Here is an 18,912-nt window from a genome sequence, read left to right on the forward strand (position 1 = left end):
ATATAGATATTATTTGTTATTCCCACGTAATACTTATATTAAAATCCCTGTTATGGTGATTTTTGCATACAATTTGTTGGAAGACTCCTCCGTCCCACAATGCATCTCGATGATTGTGTTTTGATGACGTCATTGTAACTGGAGCAGAAAATACCAGTAGGAGGGTTGGGCAGTGGTCTTGCTTTTAGCTTGTTACATCGCAAGTCACACCTGTAATATTGCTTAACTTTAAACTACGCAAACACAAACATTACAGAATGATTTAGAGGCTGTACTTCGTGTGTGCTGGGTAAGTTCATGTTTTTTTTTTATCACTAATTTCGGCAGCCCTCGCCCTCTTGCCGGGCTAGGCTTTGTGGTATACAGCTAGCTTAGCTTGTAGGGCTAACAGCAGCAGCATTGGGCAGCCGTCTATCTCTTACTGGCGTCTTCGAGGCGCCTGTAGACGGCTAATAAAACCGCTTGTTAATAGTCAATTAGCTACAGCAAACAACCAGGCCTCCAGTCTGAGGTTTACTAAAAGGGAGTTGCTGATAGCATTGCTTGTTATAGCCTTTACGTCAAAACCAGAGGCTATGACATTGAAATTTATAGTGTTAACTTGCTAGCTATTGTTAGTTGTTGTCAATGCTGCATAAACGGTTAGCCCGCAGAAGAACAGCTACAATAAAACCAGTGTTACTTTAAAGCCATTAGTAGTGATTAGCTTGTTAATCAACAACTTATGAGCTACCATGATGGTATTACGTCCAAGTAAATAATTAAACTTTTTATACAATTAGTTTAAGTACATTCTTTTTTGTTGTCGTTGAAATGGCTGTAGTTTGTTTCAAAATCAGTGACGTTTATTAACTGAGCCTTTCACAAAGACGGAGGACTACGTCTATTACAAGGTGTAGCTTTCTTTGTGTTTGAAGCCTTGGCATGGATCATCACAAAACATACAAGGTGGTAAATGTAATGATCCTCTCTTCACAAGTGTTTTCATTTGAAATCTCCCTGGTTCCCCTTCCCTTCTTCCCTCTGTCAGTGCACTGAAACATGGGTCATTGCAGTGTCCACATCCTCCTGCTGCTGCTCTTGTTGCAGAGTCTGCAGGCATCAGCAGAGGACTCAGGTACTGTCCTCATTTTTTTTGCCGCTGTATTTTACTGTTTGGAGATTGTGATGCATGTCATCTGTTGTCTGTTCTTCACACCAGTCATAAGCAACATGCATACATCGCTGGCATCCCTTTGCTTTGAGAACTGTCAAAAATAGATGCAGTCATCATCCACTTCAGTGACTTCAGGGAGTAGGTTCATGCCAGCTTTTTGAAGTTGCACTGAGAGTTCAGGTGCATTCAGATCTTCCAGTATTTGTTACCATCTGTTTCATTGGCTCTCAAACTTTTAGGCTTGTGACCCCTCAGTATAGGTTACAACTCACCATGCAATGAGCAGTTCAACCACAGAGAGGTTTTTCTTTCTCAGATTAATTTATTTAAAAACAGTTTAGGAACTGGAAGTTAAAATTATTCACTATCAAAAGTATAAAGAAAATATAAAAATAAAAAATAATTTCTGTAAAATCTGATATAATACAAATATATTATATAGTGTTCTAGAAACAGGCTAGAAAATAGTGATGGAGCATTTCTGCCCAATATAAAACAGCTAAATTAGTTCCTTTATATTGGTTAAACATTGACACACATAATTTCCAAAAGCATAATGTCATTAGAGTTTCAACAAAATGGGTAATATGAATAAGTTACAACCTAGATAATGACTTTTATATGGATGTGGCATGCTTTGTTTCAAGATGTTGAAATCAAGTATTGCACTGTCCTATCCAGCTGTAACATCTTGATACAAACTCAGATTTGCAAAAGCTATTTGTTCTTTTTTCACAGTGGAGAAATAAACTGTCTCTGGTTTACTCAATCAAAACTTTATTTGTATAGCACTGTATTCATACAGGACTCGTGCAGTTCAGTGTGCCTGACAGGAGATTGGTAAAAGACGGTCATAAATGTGGCCAATAAAACAACAACAACAAAACAATGAGACTAATACACACAAAAGTCTAATGTATATAGCTCGCTATATTATTTTTAAAGGGATTTATTTATAAAAGAACTAGATAAAATGGAAAAGAGCAAATGGAAAAAGTATAAAAGGGAGTTTGTGTGTGAGTGAGGAAGTTGGCGAGAGAACTATTTCAATTGGTTTCTTGTATTAAGTACCTTCACAGTGTATATGTGTAAAGCAAAACACAATGATTTATGGTGAGCTCATATCTCCTCCACAGGTGGACATTTGGCGTGTCTCTGTGAAAGCCCAAAATGCCACGAGACCACCCGGTGCCGCGGTACCGAGTGCTTCTCCTCTGTCAAAGTTGGCAGCACTGGGGTGGAGTTTGAGCGTGGCTGCCTGGAGGGTTCAGAGCAAATCAGTTTGCAATGCTCCACTGCTCCGTCCTTCCAACAAGCCATTTACTGCTGCTCTGAGGACATGTGCAACAACAACACAAATGTGCACTCTATGATGTCTCTGCTTCCATCAGGTGGGTAGTAGCTCACGACATGCTTTATTTCATCAAGGAAGTAATCTGTCAGATAGAATAGTTGTTTTGTAGCCATCCATAAGGTTTTCTGATAAAAGACGAGACCTAATGTTGCCTTTTCTCCATTCTGCCTACTTCATATCTACTCTTACCTTCAGAAGATGAGCCAGCGGGTGAGCCAGTTCGGTATCGTGTGGAGACATTAGTTCTCTTTGTCCTTGGTCCGGTGGTGGTTCTGGCTCTGCTGACTCTAGTGTCAGTGCTGGCCTGCAGGAGGCTCCACCACGGCCGTTTGCAGAGGCTGCAAGAGTTTGACACTGAGCAGGGAGCCATAGACGGCCTCATCACGTCCAATGTGGGAGACAGCACTTTAGCAGTAAGGATATTAAGAGATTCTTGTTAAAATGACGATAAGGGATTCACAGCAGAGGAAAGAGAGATTCCATCTGACATGTTGCGCCATCTTCAGTTTGTTAGCCTGTCTGCAAGTCATTGAGAAGACTTGAAATATCTAATGATGTTATCTGAATTCATTGCAATAATTATGCTGCCTTTTATAAGTGATATTAATATTTTCTTTGGTGCACCATTTTTCCAGTTAGAAATTTAAGTATCTTTTAATTATTGTTTATTTTTCAGTGACAAACTCTGTTGCAGTTTCTCTTTGTGATGTAAATTCCCAAAAGGTAAATGGTGAAACTTGCAGGCACACTGATTCTCATCCCAAGATTTTAGTGTATTATTCATAACAACTTTGTTGTTTTTAATTTGTCAGGTCCCAAAATTTTGTGGTGCAAGATTTTTTATTTTATTTAATTTTTTTTACATGGATGACAGGAGTAACACCAGCATGCTGACTCTGAACCCTGTCTTTTAGAAACAGGAAAATGTTTCAGTTCCAGTTGATGCTGAATTCCAGTAGTTTTGCACCTACATGCAGTGTTGTGTAATTATGCAGAAAGATGGCAGGCACATCTAAACTGATATCTGTCACTGTTTCCAGGACCTCTTGGACCATTCGTGTACGTCAGGCAGTGGTTCAGGTCTGCCTTTCCTTGTCCAGAGAACTGTGGCCAGGCAGATCAGTCTGGTGGAGTGTGTAGGTAAGTTAAAGTCTTTCTGATTTTACAAATTTAGCTAGAGCCTTACTGAGGAAACTCGCGTTTTATAGCACACACAACTAAATTATACAAATCCTAAAGCAAGCTACGGTCCAGAAGAGATTTCCTGCATAGAAAGTTAATTGTCAATGATAGACTTTGTATATTCAGGGGGTCAAAAAAGAGCACATTCAACTATTTGTCGCCTACAAGCAGTGAGGACGCTGTGTCAGACGGTCTTACATCACTCACACCTGTAGACACCAGTTAAGTATTAAAGATAAGAATCTTGGTGTCAATTTACATTCTTGGCTGTTGTCGCCCATGTTGTGTCAACTTACAGCATGTAGTTTGGTTTACTTATTGTCATGGCAACTCCTGACTAATTTTAATTCAAGAATTTAAATAAAAGTATGTAGGTCACATGGGATCCTGCTTTGTGCTACAGTACCATTGTAGTACATTTGGTACCACTTTGGAACTGGGGAAAAACGCAACTTTGTGCTTTTGCTATTGTGAATCATCAGGTCTGTGTGTGACAAATCAAACTCAGATATTGTTGAGAAGCATTGCTAATAATATAATATGAAATACTCTAAAAACACTTTGTGAATTTCAAAGTACAGATGATAATTAGCTTTTTAAAATCTGTATCTGTATATTCCCTTTGATTTCCTGTTTTATCATGTCTTGCTTTTCCCTTTTTTCCAGGCAAGGGACGGTACGGAGAGGTGTGGCGTGGGCAGTGGCAGGGGGAGAATGTGGCTGTTAAAATCTTTTCCTCAAGAGATGAAAAGTCCTGGTTCAGAGAGACAGAGATCTACAATACAGTGCTCCTAAGACATGAAAACATACTGGGTGAGTCTGTTGCATACCAGTCAGTACAATGGGGAAAGGGTTGAGTGAGGCAAAACATGTTTCTTATTCCCCATTGTCTCCACTGGATTCATTCCAGTCAGACATCATGTTTTCTTACCAAGAACATAGCTGTGCTGCATCTTGTCCCTATGCTTGTTATGTCTTATGTAAGGCCCACACAGAGGATTTTATTATCTTAACCAGTTTTAAAAAGGTGAGAGACCACAGAAATAACAGCAGCTTTTTTCACATTTTAATCTTAAGAGCACACACACTAGACGACATAGTCAAGAGGCAGGACCACACGCTTGCTGTTTTTACTGAACAGTTACAGAGACGCTGATTCTGGGGATCAGGACAGAAACTTGCATAATCAAACATCACCTCAGAACAAAACAAATGTGGAGGTGGACATTCGTTTCCAAGCAGTAGGTGTGCTGTGTTTTGCGGAGAGTAACTAAAAGAGGAGGAATAAAATTGTGGATGAAGTTTTGGCTGAGAAGACTAAATCAAAACAGCTTACACATTTTGCAGAACAAGCTGGAGGTGAACTGGAAATAAAGAAAGGAGGAGGCTAGAGCAAGCTAATGCTACAAGCGGTTATGCTTCCTGGCCAGCTGGCTGTGGGAGTCTGGTTGGGATTCAATCGCCATTGCCCCCACACTACAGGATTCCAAGTTGTAAATATCAAACATGCTTGATTCAAGATCAGGGGCCATCCAATCCTGTTGGAAGCATAACATTTAGGTCTTTCAACAACTCGCACATCATGATCATTTGGCCCGAGGATTGCTTCCGAGGGGCCTCACATTGGAGATTGCCCCAACTGTTGCGAAAGGCAAATCAGCCCCTAAATCGGGCTAATTATCCTGAAGCGTGGGGCCGTCTTAAAGCAGCTGAGATTGTCTTGCTGTGGAAAAATACACATTTTGTTTACATGTAATTGAGGGTATTTTCCACTTAACTAGTTTTTTTTTTTTTTATAATTTCAACTTCCCTTGAGGGCCTTGTGTCTGGTGAATACAATGAAAATCACCTGTACAATGTATTTTAATGCAGTCCAGCAAAATTGTCCAATAATAAATGTTATCAAGGAGAAATCTGACTTGACATCGGTATAGGTTATATACATTTGACGTTTGTTTGTTCCCTTCCCTCTTTGACCTCCTGTGTCTCTTCTCTCAGGCTTCATGGCATCTGACATGACTTCTCGAAATTCCAGCACCCAGCTGTGGCTCATCACGCATTACCATGAGAACGGGTCCCTTTATGACTACTTGCAGCGAGTTGCTGTGGAGACATCAGAGGGCCTGGCGATGGCAGCGTCGATAGCATGCGGCCTCGTGCATTTGCACACAGAGATCTTCGGCACAGAGGGGAAACCGGCCATTGCACACCGAGACCTGAAGAGCAAAAACATCCTGGTCACAAAGGAGCTACGCTGCTGTATCGCAGACCTGGGTCAGTCATTTTTCTACTGCTTTATCTCTTTTAGCTGTTTTTCTTTCTTCCTGGTGCTCAGACTTCACTGCATTTCAAAAGATCCTTGTCTTTATTCTACTTTTATCTATTTTTTGCTCATTTCTGCTGCTGCACCACTTTCCGATTTCCCGATCCATGGGGGCAGGACAAGGGTCATAATCACAGAATGTGCATGCGTTAATCACGTCAAAACATTTGCGGTGTTAAAAGGAATTTGTGTTAATGCATTACTATGTTAACTTGAACACCCCTGTTTTGGAGTAATTTGTGTAATGTTTGTGCTTTGTGTGACATCAGCAGTAATCAGAGCGTTCTACTGGATTGTTAATTTTACTTGTTAGTCCGTCACCAGCTTCATACTAAAGGCTGCATTTTGTACAGTTGTACCAGGTATCCATAGTTTACACAATCACTAGGAAAGAGGACATGATATGAGGGGCAAAAGCGGTTAGGAGCGGTTTATGGTGTCCGTGCGATTTCTCAGTCATCCAAGTCATAGTATGCTGAAAAAAGAAGGCATCTGGTCCATTATGGTAACTCCTCCTGTGTCTAACCCTTGCATGGTATGTATTCCTGTCAGGAGGTTTTTGAAAGCCCCAATACAAAACTATATTTCTTGTATTTTACAGGGTTGGCTGTGACTCACTCCCAGGCAGACAACCTACTGGATGTGGGCAACAATCCAAAAGTTGGCACCAAGCGCTACATGGCCCCTGAAGTGCTGGATGAGACCATTCAGACAGACTGCTTTGATGCCTACAAGAGAGTGGACATCTGGGCCTTTGGGCTGGTGCTGTGGGAGATAGCGAGACGCACATACAGCAACGGTGAGTGTTTAAACATCAGCTTGATAAGATTCAGTAGGAGTATGTACTTTTGGCTCTAGGCTTCAAAGTTGGATTTTATTTTCTTCAAATTTGTCTCATCTGAATTTTTTTTTTTTCCCCAGGCATTGTCGAGGAGTATAAGCCTCCCTTTTATGATCAGGTGCCAAACGACCCCAGCTTTGAGGACATGAGAAAGGTGGTGTGTGTGGAGCAGCAGAGACCTTTCATTCCCAATCGTTGGTTCTCTGATCCTGTGAGTAATAATCTTTTATTACACTTCACTTGCCCAGAAATGATCATTTACAATTCCTCTGTGAAGTCAAAATGTAGGTCAGCTACAGAAAACTGCTGGTGGTTGAAACAGTCCTTAAAGATTTCAGTGCCTGATGACTAACCAGAGGTACAGAAAAGTGAATGGCTAAACTGTTTTAGGTGTGTGGGGTTCTGTGCAACCTAGTATTTATGGACAGACTGTGTGCAGCCTGAAGGTTATGACCCCTAAATGGGTTAGAAGGACAAATCTGAGGGGTCATAGGGTCAGAAGAGAATCAAACCTTTCTTTTATATACTAGGCATTTGCATGAATAATCAGTCAAAAAAAGCCAATGTCATTGAATACTGGGGGAAATATATATTTTTTGAGACATTTGTGTGTCATAAAGAAGCAGAAATAGGTTTTCCAGTTTCAGGCTTTAAAAATGATCCACACATTATAAGAGTTTCACAGACTTATAGATGTTGTTCACCCTGCCTTGTTATGAAAACCAAAGACAAGCTTCACTCATTTAAACATTTGGATATTAGGGATACATCTGTTTTGTACCGCTGTGACTGTAAAATGCTAAACAGCAATAGGAAGAGACAACTACGCAGCTAATACCAAGAGTATCATTCCAAGAGCTTTTAGATTTCCAGTCACATCGATCGCAGAGTGTATCACTGCTCATCCACTTCACCATCTGCTTCCTTTTTTCTCTTTGTCAGACTCTCTCTGCTTTGGTGAAACTGATGAAGGAGTGCTGGTACCAGAACCCATCTGCCAGGCTAACAGCGTTGCGCATCAAGAAGACACTAGACAAGATTTACAGCTCTTTGGAAAAGGGCAAGGAGTCATGAGAGGTTGAGGAGCTTCAGAGGCAGCTGCCTGATGTCAGGGATTGGCTTAGAGAAGAACCCTGTGTTAGGTGAGAAAAGGTGATCAGTGGATTAACAGAGGCCTGGAGGAAAGAGTTGTAGTCATCTAGACTCACCTCCCTCGTGCTCTTCTTTCCCTTCCTTTCTCTGTGGTTGGCTTTAAGCCCACACAGACGTTTGGACTTGGCTTGTTTGACTAAACCAGACTTTGCTAGGGGACACAAACCTGTTGCCAATGTGTTCACGCTGACCCAAACTATGGACTGAGTGCAAAGAACATGGATGACACAGTGTAGTGCCCCATCCTTAGCCCCCATTTAAGGCTTCTCTTTTTTCCCCCCCCCCCCCACCCCACACTACACACTATATATGCTACAATATCTGATCCCCAGCTAGTGTTTCTGGCCTGTGGTTGTTGCATTCTGCTCAGAGACAATCAGAAATGATTCATTTAACTTTATTACGACATACAAGAGCGCACTGTATTCACCAAAGGGGGAAAATATGGAGAATCTCATCTCTTACTATGTCATAATTATGAGCTAGTAATTCAAATTGACTTTTTTTTTCCCCCTTTGGTGAATGCAATGCGCTTACGTATGAACATGCCAACTGTTGACACACAGTACAAAACACGTTTACGTACAAAAGGAGAAGAGCCACCAGAATCAAAATTGCTTTTAAACTTTATAAAAAATAGTATATTTACGTATTAAACCTCCACTGATACCGTACTGAGGATATGTAAGATTGATGTAAGATGGTGCGCGAGACTGACTCTATACATGTATAGGCATTTACTCTACTGAACTTATTACCCATATTGTCGTTGCTGGAGCTAGTAGGAAATGATTTGTTGAGAAATAATGGAAAAGTTAGGAAAATGTTCGCATTAAGCTTGTTTTCTTGTACGTTACAGACAGGATAAAACACAGATAATAGATGTGGTTCCTGGAGTAGACGCACAGTTAAGTACCTGCCAATAGGAATTACTCTACATCTTATAGGAATATGAAATGAAGTGATCCTCTCTGCCTGGCACATTTATAAACTCACTGTGGCTAATTTAAAAAAAGTCTTCTGTGCAAGCAGAGAGGAATTTTTTTTTAAGATACTGGAGGTGAAGTCTTTCTGTAGCAAGCCATCATGCCATACTGTTTGAGTTGCCTGAATACTGGGGAAAACCCCCCCCCCAAAACATTTCATCTTCATTTGGAAACAGTTTTATTCACTATCCATTTGAAAACTCATACAGTTGTCTAGGTGTGCGGTTACAAATGAATTTGTTTACAAATGCTGGGGTTGTTCTGGAATAAAATGTTGCTTTGTCTTTTTTGTATGTAATAAAACAGTTACTGCACTCTTATCTACTGATTAGCCAGCTTGCGTTATGATTTAGGAAAAGATGCTTTTTAAGTAAATATTTAAAGGATAAGTCTGACTTGAAACTATATTCCGATGTCGATATGAACACAGATTTTCGTTGCTGTAAGTATTCTTACTGTTCATACTAGCCAACCGATTCTTGCCCTATTGTACTTTCAGTGTAAGTGATGGGAGATCATATACAATTACATACTGTACTGCCTTGATCAGACTTGCCTTGCAGTCCCTGTAGTTGACCCAGTTCGAGGTCAGATCATGTCTGAACCACAAATGAACCAGGGTTCGATTCAGCTGGACTAAACAAGGCAGGTGTGAAAGTGTCCTATAAGAGTGAAATTTGTGCTTGCAAAGACTGCAGGCTTCTGACACATTTGATTTGTTTAACTCAGTCTGCTGAAGCATTATGTTACTGTAACTTAAACTTCTGAATAGTCTCTCAAAACAAGAACTGGATTTTTGTCCATCACTTACATTGGCAGTGCACTAAGAAGGGTTGTTTAGTCATGAAGGGGAGAAACAATTACAAGTGAAAGCCATTTCAGTGATAATATCGGCACCTGTCTATTGTTTTAATGCTACCTGCTGAGAGAGGTACAACATGAATGCTACAGCAAGGGGGAGCCAGGATGACAGGTCAGGGGGGAGATTAGATAACAGGCCCATCAGGAAGAAGGAACATGAGAAGTTACCAAGGGCTGAATGAAGCACTTAACTTTTAGCCTATATTTGTTTACATTTTGGAACACTAAGTATGCAGAATTACCTAAATACTGTAGAAATCTTAAAGATTTGTGTTTCTCAAGCAGATTCTGAATCTGCAATACATTTATAGTGAGTTACACTAGGCAGCACATTTGAAGCCCCTTTTAGGTTACATTTGTTTATGCCGAATTAGTTCACTTTGTACAGGTATGCCTTTCTCTTTTCTACTCATGTTGCCAGCCTGCTGGTTTCAGGAGGACCCCATCACCTACCCACAGCATCTATCCCTAGTCTTAGCCCTTATAGTTTACCTGTGTGAAAAGCGAATCTTCTTCTTTGTGGTCTTCTCCATCTTTGGTTGTGGGGGAGGATGACATCTTCCCACTTTCCCCTGGCGTCCTGGCTGACGTACCGGCTTCCCCTGCTGTAGGGTTCATGGTGTACCTCGCTCAGCAAATAGCACTAAGGGCCTTGCTGAAGGACCCACGACTGGCCGTACCACAGTCTCTACATGGACATCTGGCCTATTTGAGGTTATCTGGTAAAGTCTTGTATGGGTTGAGAATGCCTTTGGGGTCCATCATGGCCTTGATGTCACCCATCATAGCCACAACCTGGCTGGGTTTACTGTAGTAAATGTAGTTCCTTTTCTTCAGGCCCAGCCCATGCTCAGCACTGATGCTGCCCTTACAGCTGGCCGTCCACTCGTAGACAAACGGCTCGATGGCAGCAAGGAGAGCAGGGTCTTTGACAGGAGAGGTGATGTTCAAGTGGAGGTTACCATCACCTTTGGGATGAGACGGAAAGAGATGAGGGGTGAAAAGTGAAAGTTAAAATTATATTTACTCTTAAAAGATAAGGCCAGCCATTTTCTATCTTAACATTTTCAACACTAAAACCCAACAGTGATTTGCCTCTCCTAACAATTTGTCTATCAAACTATCAGAACTGGATTAGTCTGTGACACAGACCTCCATTACTGTTCAGGGAAACACATTGCTGCACTGGGTGATACATTTCTTCATCAAAACACCAAACCCTGATATTTTTTTAAAGTGTTGCCGTAAAGGCTCCGAAGAGTCATAACTCATTACAGCATCTGGAGTAAGCAAGAGTCAACGGCCTGTGTAGGAGACCTCTGGATATTAACAAATATTAGGGTCTTGTGTTCTGTAGCAAGTAAATCTGTAAACCGGTGCAGCAGTGTGTTTCCCTGATGTGTTTTTAAACAATGGAGGTCTGCAGCACCGATGAATGAGCCACTCCAGGACTGACAGACACTAATCATGAGCAGAGGCAAATCATTGTTGGTTTCACTCTCTGTATGAGGAGTGAAAACACTGTTAGTATAGACTGGCTTATCCTTTTACATTTTGCATATGCAATAGCAATCTTATGCTAGCAGGGCCATGATTTCCCTCCTGATGGACTGCTTTCACGTCTGTCTCTTGGGGCCTTACCTACATGTCCGTATCCCACCACACTCTTGGCCCGGCCCCCCAGGTGCTCCCTCATGTCTGTCACCAGCTGGTAGATCCGCTCCACTGGAATTGAGATGTCATACTTGTAGACGAAGCCGTCATGAATCAGCGCCTCCGTGATACGTTCACGCATCGACCACAGAGCCTTCACACAGGGTGACATGGAAAGGCTGAACGCATCATCATCATCATCTCCTACATTACACTGCAGCTATACCAGCATTTTGTACTTAATTGAGGTTAAATATAGGCGCAGCTTGACTCCGAGTTCACACAATTAATAAACCCTTGTAGGAGGTTGATTATCTAAGTTTTGATTTAAAGTAGGGATGGGCATTAGAATTATTTTTTGGGGTTGAATATCAAACCAGTTTAAGTCAGTTATTCAATTAGTCGTGACATATCTCTGGCCTGCTCTTCACTGAAACTGTGTGTGTAGCACACAGGCAGAAGCAGTGTTATAAACCTTAATTCCTCCTCTCTACAACTTAGTATTAAATGATGGTGACCTTTTCGACTAACTGAATATTCATGCACATCCCTAGTTAAAAGCTTAAAAGAATAAGTCAGGTGATATTCTGTATTTTTGATACTGTCGACAAATAAAACCCACAAAAAGACCAAAACCAACGATGTGTTAATTTGACCCTCAGTATTTCCCGACTTCCCTTTCATGTATGTGGCACTCAGCCGTGAACATATTTGTTCTACAGAGGATATAAAACCAGTTGCATATATTTAATGTCACTAACAAAAATAAGCTGTACTCAGTGTGTCTGTGCTGTGCATGTGCTGTATGTTTGGCTTTAACATAGTCTTCATTTGATGACAATCTAAACAAGTTTGTAATTTTCATCTTATTTTTAGGGTGAGTTTTTAATACCTGTCCTGGGACTACAATAAAAAAAACTGCCATTTGTCTAACTCTGGTGCACATACGGCTTTAACTTTATCTGTTAAACAAACCAATACACTTTGCTGGGAACTACTTTGCTGCAGATTCTGACTTTGCAGAATGTTTTTACACAGTATGTGCAATCAACTCAAACTAGAGTGCCTGTATTCATAGTGATGAAGGAACACTGCTTTTAATGCTCAGAGCTCTGTGGCACAGAAGAATGAACTTTATCACACTGTGGTTACACAGAAACACAGTTTGCTTTTGGTCTTCTCAGCGGTTTTGGTTGAAAATAAGTAAAATATAAAATATCACCACACTCTGAAAGATTAGAGACAATACCTTGATTTTTGTGTCTTCAGTTGCAACAGTCCCATCAGTAACCAATGAAGACGTCATGGCCTCCTCTAGAAATTCGTGAAGTTTCTCCCCGTCATGTGTCGGGTTTGAGCCTGATGTTTCTATGACAACGTAGAAAGGACAATCTGCAGAAAGGAAGGAAAGGGTTGATATGTGTGCATTAGCTTTTAAGAGTACTGTAATCCTGTTTTAAATGAATATTACAAATGAAGTGTATTAAAGCTACAATATGTAACTTAAGGTAGGGCTAAGACGAAACTCGAAATAATTCCACTCTGCTCCGCCCAGCACTCCCTCTCCCTGCTCCACTAGGCTCTTCTATGCTATGTTATCATTATCAGTCATTTTCTTGTGATACACCAGTAACTGACACATCATAGGAGGTTCTCATATCTCATTACAACCACACTCAAGTGTGTCATTAACAAAGTAGCAAGTGTTGTATATTATATACTGCTTTTAAATGTTAAATAATAGGGGTTAAGTGAGGCGTTTGTGAATATGGTTCAGTTCCTACCAGAGATGGGATTGGGTAGTTTGAGGTGTGTATTCAGCAGTCTCATACATTCACTGTCCAGAAACTCAAAGGCTGACAGGATTTCTCCCAGCATGCCTCTGCAGAGCTTAAATGTCTTCAGCAGCTGCTCAAAGTTCTCACAGCCTAAAAAACAACAGAATGATCAACCAGTAGAATTTAGCAGCTAATCGCAGCTAACAAACTCAGCCAGATGTGAGGAAGGAAATCCTACCAAGGAAAACCACATTAACAGATTTGGGTTTCCGTGGACAAAGGATGGACACTGCTGTAATGACCCCCAGTGTGCCCTCTGACCCTATGAAGAGTTGTTTAAGGTCATATCCAGTATTATCTTTCCGCAGCATGGCCAAGCAGTCCAGCACTTGCCCATCTGCCAACACCTGTGTACGTTACATGCAGACATAAACAAAAGCATTAAATCAGTCTATACTTTAATATCAGAACCACATTCTCCATCAACCTGTTTGGCTCTAAAGGGGCAGGTCACAAATTAAATCTAAGGAGGGTCACAAGATGATAAAAAATATGAAGGAGAAAAAAAACTTACACAAAATTATATTTTAGACTTTTTGTTTGTTTCTTGTATATACTATATGTGATAATTTAATCTACTAGCCTGAATAAACTTCAGATGAAAGAATATGAAAATAAATAAATATGTGTTCTTGCAATTTACCACTTCCAGACCCAGCACAGTCCCACGTAAGGAGCCATATCGCAGCAGCCGGAGCCCACCTGCATTAGTTGCCACATTACCCCCAATTTGACAGCTGCCTTTTGCTCCAAGATCCAGTGGCATGATGTAGTCTCTTTCCTCCAGGTAGAGGGACAAATTCTCCAGAACACAACCTGCCTGGCAAGTCAGAATACCTGGCAAAGAGAGAAAAGGGGAAAGGGAATCCAAACGCTGTAAATCCACTGATTAGAATAAAATAATCTGGAACGCATAGCTCTTTTCTGTAAAATATCAACTAATCTGTAGGAAATATCTGTATTTTAGGACTTACCAGAGATACTATCGAAGGAAAGGATTTTGTTCATGAGGGCAGTGGAGAGGATTATCTCATCATAAACTGGGACACTACCCCCAACCAGCCCAGTGTTGCCTCCTTGAGGGTTCACTGCCAGGTTACGACCGTTACAGTATCTACAGGGGAGGAAATAAAACGACTTAAACGCCTGATAAACAACTTGTGTGTCAATCTAGCTTTCATACCACCATTTGTTCTTTACCTGAGAATTTGAGAAACTTCTTCTCTTGTTTGAGGTCTCAACAATACTTCACTGGAACCTGAAGAAGAAATGTGTAAATGTTAATTCACTGGTATAATCACAAGGTGGAATTAGCTGAATTCAATTCCAGACATCACCTCGCACTGATTTGAGCCAGTCCACATTACTTGACTCTAGCAGGTCTGGGTCAGTGACAGTTCTGCCTGGTAAAATCTTGCTGAAGAAGGCCAAATCTTCCTGAGTTACTGTAGAGAAAGGCAGTCTATCAGGGGCTGCAGCAGGGGATGGCTTGGGTCCATCTGCTTCAACGTGCAGCTTTCGAGAGCAGGCTCCAAACTGCCATGAGCAGCTTTGGAGAAATGAACTACAGAAGATTACAGGTGAAAGTCTAGTTGTGGCTGTAGATGAGAAAGTGACATGGAGTCTCAGATATTCCAGAGATGTCCTCAGTATTAGTGTTTTGAGGAAAATCCTCGCCATTACTGTAAAGATGTTGAGGCTGCAAATCTGGCTGCAGAAAAGAAGTGGGATGAATAACAACTTTTGTTACCCAGGACAGAAGCTGGTGCACTTTTCAAATGCTAATCTAATTCTTATAAGCTACAAATTTAACAAATGAGTAGACAATGTATTTGTTAGTCAGCAAACCACAGATGCAAGTAATCTTGAAGTACCATCCTGCATTATAGAATATTAATCTATAGAACACCACATACCAAATATTTAGATAAAAAAAAACTCGTGTCCAGAAATACAAAGGATGTCATAAATTCCTATAGAAAGCTTTTTCAGTGGCTCAATTTAACCTTCTTGACTGATGTGACATGAATTTCTCACCTTTATTTTTAGTGCATGGATTTTACAACCCAATTTCTTTTTATACACTGAACACTTACATTTTGTGTAAATCGTAGTTCTTGCAAAGCAACTTTTTGAGGGAGACTTTAACCACATTTTCAGTTGCTTTTCAGGTTAAAATATCAGCATTATAAATTCTGGGTTCAGTTGAGACTACATTTCTCAGCAGATGTCTGAACAAACGGAACCATCAGATCTTTTTTCCTCTTACATATGTAAACACTTTCTCTATATCTACGTGCATGTGTGTTTGATTCTACTTTTATGACATTTCAGGATATTTTCAGTCATCTTAAAAGCTGCATTGGAATCACAAGTCTCTGGCAACTTTCACCTCCTGGGATAATTCTATAATAACTTTTATTTCCCTCAATGTTGAGCAGCTGAATACAGTTTCTACATCGTACAAGCAGTGATGTCCCATCAAGCGTCCTTGGTCTGAAGGTCGCAATAAAGGTTTACAAGTTGCTTCTCTGGGTACGAGGCAATGCGAACTGACGAAGCTTTTCGAATATCATCTCACCCTACATTTGTTTTTACACACACAATTTCACTCCAGTTACCTGGCAATTTCTAGATGAACATTCCGTGCACCCATGAATCAATTATTGCCTGCACCTGCGGAACCAAGCTCTGCCCTTAGCTCGATTAGCGCAGTTTGACAAAACGTTAACAAGCAATATCTTATTTACTCACCGTAAACGCTCATTTAACGTCCCACATCTTTCTCTCTGTGTTCTTTTTAGTTTATTTGTCGGTCTGACAAATAATACGACTAGCACTAGCAAGACTAGAAGGCTTCTGACATTAACTGGGGTAAAAGGTCACGAGGAAGAAACTAAACCAATCAAAAGCCGCCTTTTATCTTGACCCAATGGGCGTGGATGTTTCATTGTCTGAACAGCCAATGGCGACTGAGGTAAATAAAGTCAACACAAATCAGGTTGCAGAGTGGAAAAATTAATCATTCAATGTCAACAGGCATAACCACGATTCCTGGGCTTGCAGACCAACGTTTGCTTGTTTTACTTTTTCCCTTGGCGGTTTATTTTGAATAGCTGTAAATTAATTGGAATTTAGGAGTTTAAAATTAAACTGAAAATGCTTGTTTTTTTATTGCTTTAAAATGGCTGGCATACCTGCTGCAAAATAAAAATATGCAGACAATACTCAGCACACATTCAGTATAAAATGTGTTGTAGGAAACTGCTTGACAGTACAGGATTAAGATTTAGTGCAGAATATATATATATTTTTAAATAGCTTTACTTCTATTTGCTATTTTTGAAATTTTAGCATAGACCACCTCTAAATGACAACATACTAAATAATTGACCAACAATTAATAAGATTTGAGATGAACATTAACAAATACACTGTGCAGATTTAACTTGTTAGGACTTTACTAACTTAAGTGCTTTTATAATTGGTGCACTATGTAAGGCTATTTGAAACTTTTGGCAGGGTTTGTAAAGGTTATGAGTTAGGACAACAGTCACACAGAATGAATAACAAATGAATTTACTTTAAACTCAAGACAATCTTTGATTCCTCATGCATTGTGTAAAGTACACAGCATGCAACAGAATGTTTTCATTTTTAAATTCTTCACAGTAGCAGCCTACAGCACCAATAATGCCATAGCTTTAAATACTAAAATAAAACCAATTTTAATTATTATACTTGCACAGTTGACACTGTAAATTCCCTGAATACAACTTAAAGTTCACTTGATGTTCAACATAACAGTCTTCTGTGTTCAGGGAAATCACATGAAGGATAACAACAGTGGAATACTATTAATCCAGTCGGGATTTAGAAACTATTTCAGGCAATGGCAATACTTTGAGGAGTCAACACCGAGCAGATCCGGTCTGAACTGAGGAGAACCAACTACAACACCGGTACAGTGTCAATTCACCAAACCAAAAGAATACAGTTGTCTTCTCAGGACGTGTACATGTTCCTCCCAGATACCATCTTTTCTGTGACTCTGGAGAAGAAGAGACTGTTCACCTGCCATTCTTACTGCATGAGCTGTCTGGGTATGTACAGTGTGCAGTTATTTTCTCATGCTTCCAACTTAAGATGTGACCACTGTCATGGCTAACAAAACACATATACCCAAAGTGATGATTACATTTCATTCACAAAATAACTAAAATGAGTAATGAGTATGGGAATATACAGGTGTTTTTAGGCTTAGCACCTTTTCTCCAAATGTAACCATTTCAATTTTAAAGAGTGACAGCTCAGTTTCAGCTTTAAGAGCTTTTATGGTCAAACCTCAAATGCACCTTGTAATAAATGCACACAGTTTTGAACTAAAAGCTTAAGATGAGGAGGTTTTAGAACACCCAATACCGTCCCTGGGTCTGGTTTTAAACCCTAATCTGCATTTACTATATATCCAAATAGGAGGAGTTTATTTCTGCACATAATCTCATGGCAATCCATTCAGAAGTTGCTGAGATATAGTGGAGTGACTGGCATCGCCATCCTAACATGGCTAAACAAATAAAACTGTAGTTCATTTAAACAGAACCATCACTGAAATTGCTGACCATAAGATTTAACTACCGTTCATTCAATGCTGGAACACCAAACGACCAAACCCCACTTTTGGTGAGTCAGGGCTCTAAGTGCCTTGGTGGTATCATGTCACTGCAGCAGCAGTTCATTTTCAAAAGAAATGCTCTCATCATGTAAGAAAAGATCTCATGTTACAGTGCTGCCTTTTCCCACCGTACCACTAATGCTCCTCATAAAGGGCTCCCAACCTCACCGATATCACATTTAACCATGACCATCCAAATCAGCTGGATGGCATTCAGCTCAGCAGTGTGAACCTCCTTTGCCTCAGGGTGTTTTTTGTCTTCATTCATCTCAGAGCTTGGCTCCTTAGTTGGGAAACGAATGGTCCACACTGAGCTGTTGTTGGTCGTATTCTGATATGAGCTTCTTGATGTGGGCCAGTTTGTTGTGCAGATATTCACAGCGACTTTTGTCCTGATTGTAGTTGGGGTTGGACTAAAGAGACAAAAAAAACAAAAAACATTATGTATTAGAAAAAGCTGAGTGGAAATGTCAAATGCAGTAATCTTGAGATAAATATTGGCAAGCTTTAAAAAGTTACCTTTTTAATTTTGCGATATTTTTGAAGAATTTGATTATGAACCGTCTGCAAAAGAGAAATACAAAAATAATTAATACATACATGGAGACATCTGAATCATTTCAATCAAGTTGGTTAAAGCCTGCTAAATGTCATAATACTAGGAAAACGTGACCATTTGTCATGATATTCCCAATAATATGACGTAAAACAAATCTAATCAAAACAAACCACCAAACTTAAAATTGTCTACAAACATTTGTCAAACCATTTGAACATATGGCTAAATGTTCTACCAGTTTCAGGAGGGTAACATGGTACAGATAAGTATTTATGTAGCCACACTTAAAAAAAAAAAAAAAAAAAAAAAAAAAAACACAAAAATATCACATT

General features: G+C 40.1%; 3 protein-coding genes across 8 annotated transcripts in view; 1 reads left to right on the top strand and 2 right to left on the bottom strand.

Moving 5' to 3' along the window:
• Positions 1 to 110: 110 nt before the first annotated feature.
• Positions 111 to 7,947, top strand: acvr1l (activin A receptor, type 1 like). 2 transcript variants are annotated; one of them, XM_020613991.1, is made up of 10 exons: positions 111 to 289; positions 1,031 to 1,117; positions 2,293 to 2,547; positions 2,709 to 2,923; positions 3,551 to 3,650; positions 4,359 to 4,505; positions 5,691 to 5,966; positions 6,617 to 6,814; positions 6,937 to 7,067; positions 7,799 to 7,947. In XM_020613991.1, exons 2-10 carry the CDS (start codon positions 1,042 to 1,044, stop codon positions 7,928 to 7,930), a joined length of 1,530 nt encoding a protein of 509 aa, XP_020469647.1. In that variant the 5' UTR covers positions 111 to 289; positions 1,031 to 1,041; the 3' UTR covers positions 7,931 to 7,947. The 2 variants fall into 2 exon arrangements, with proteins under 2 accessions (XP_020469647.1, XP_020469646.1); XM_020613990.1 differs by having other exon boundaries at positions 112 to 289; positions 2,706 to 2,923.
• Positions 5,824 to 16,250, bottom strand: d2hgdh (D-2-hydroxyglutarate dehydrogenase). Of its 5 annotated transcripts, none has more exons than XR_002276034.1 (11): positions 15,968 to 16,074; positions 14,684 to 15,057; positions 14,547 to 14,604; positions 14,321 to 14,460; positions 13,990 to 14,183; positions 13,525 to 13,693; positions 13,293 to 13,436; positions 12,758 to 12,900; positions 11,497 to 11,662; positions 10,348 to 10,823; positions 5,824 to 5,908 (listed from the first exon to the last, which is right to left on the bottom strand). XR_002276034.1 is itself a non-coding variant. In XM_020613989.1 (10 exons), exons 1-10 carry the CDS (start codon positions 16,111 to 16,113, stop codon positions 10,561 to 10,563), a joined length of 1,398 nt encoding a protein of 465 aa, XP_020469645.1. In that variant the 5' UTR covers positions 16,114 to 16,250; the 3' UTR covers positions 8,519 to 10,560. The 5 variants fall into 5 exon arrangements, 3 of the variants coding, with proteins under 3 accessions (XP_020469645.1, XP_020469644.1, XP_020469643.1); XR_002276033.1 differs by lacking the exon at positions 5,824 to 5,908 and adding an exon at positions 7,907 to 7,989; XM_020613989.1 differs by lacking the exons at positions 5,824 to 5,908; positions 15,968 to 16,074 and adding an exon at positions 16,101 to 16,250 and having other exon boundaries at positions 8,519 to 10,823; positions 14,684 to 14,791.
• Positions 16,251 to 16,909: 659 nt separating this feature from the next.
• Positions 16,910 to 18,912, bottom strand: part of LOC109968058 (RNA polymerase II elongation factor ELL-like) — a 10,290-nt gene continuing 8,287 nt past the window's right edge. The window contains exons 11-12 of the mRNA XM_020614061.1: positions 18,541 to 18,585; positions 16,910 to 18,434 (exon numbers count right to left, since the gene is read on the bottom strand). Of these exons, the coding sequence (XP_020469717.1) occupies positions 18,306 to 18,434; positions 18,541 to 18,585 (174 nt within the window). The 3' untranslated portion in view covers positions 16,910 to 18,305. The remainder of the gene's footprint in view (positions 18,435 to 18,540; positions 18,586 to 18,912) is intronic.

Source organism: Monopterus albus, unplaced genomic scaffold (assembly GCF_001952655.1).
Source record: "Monopterus albus unplaced genomic scaffold, M_albus_1.0 scaffold141.1, whole genome shotgun sequence".
NCBI lineage: Eukaryota > Metazoa > Chordata > Actinopteri > Synbranchiformes > Synbranchidae > Monopterus > Monopterus albus.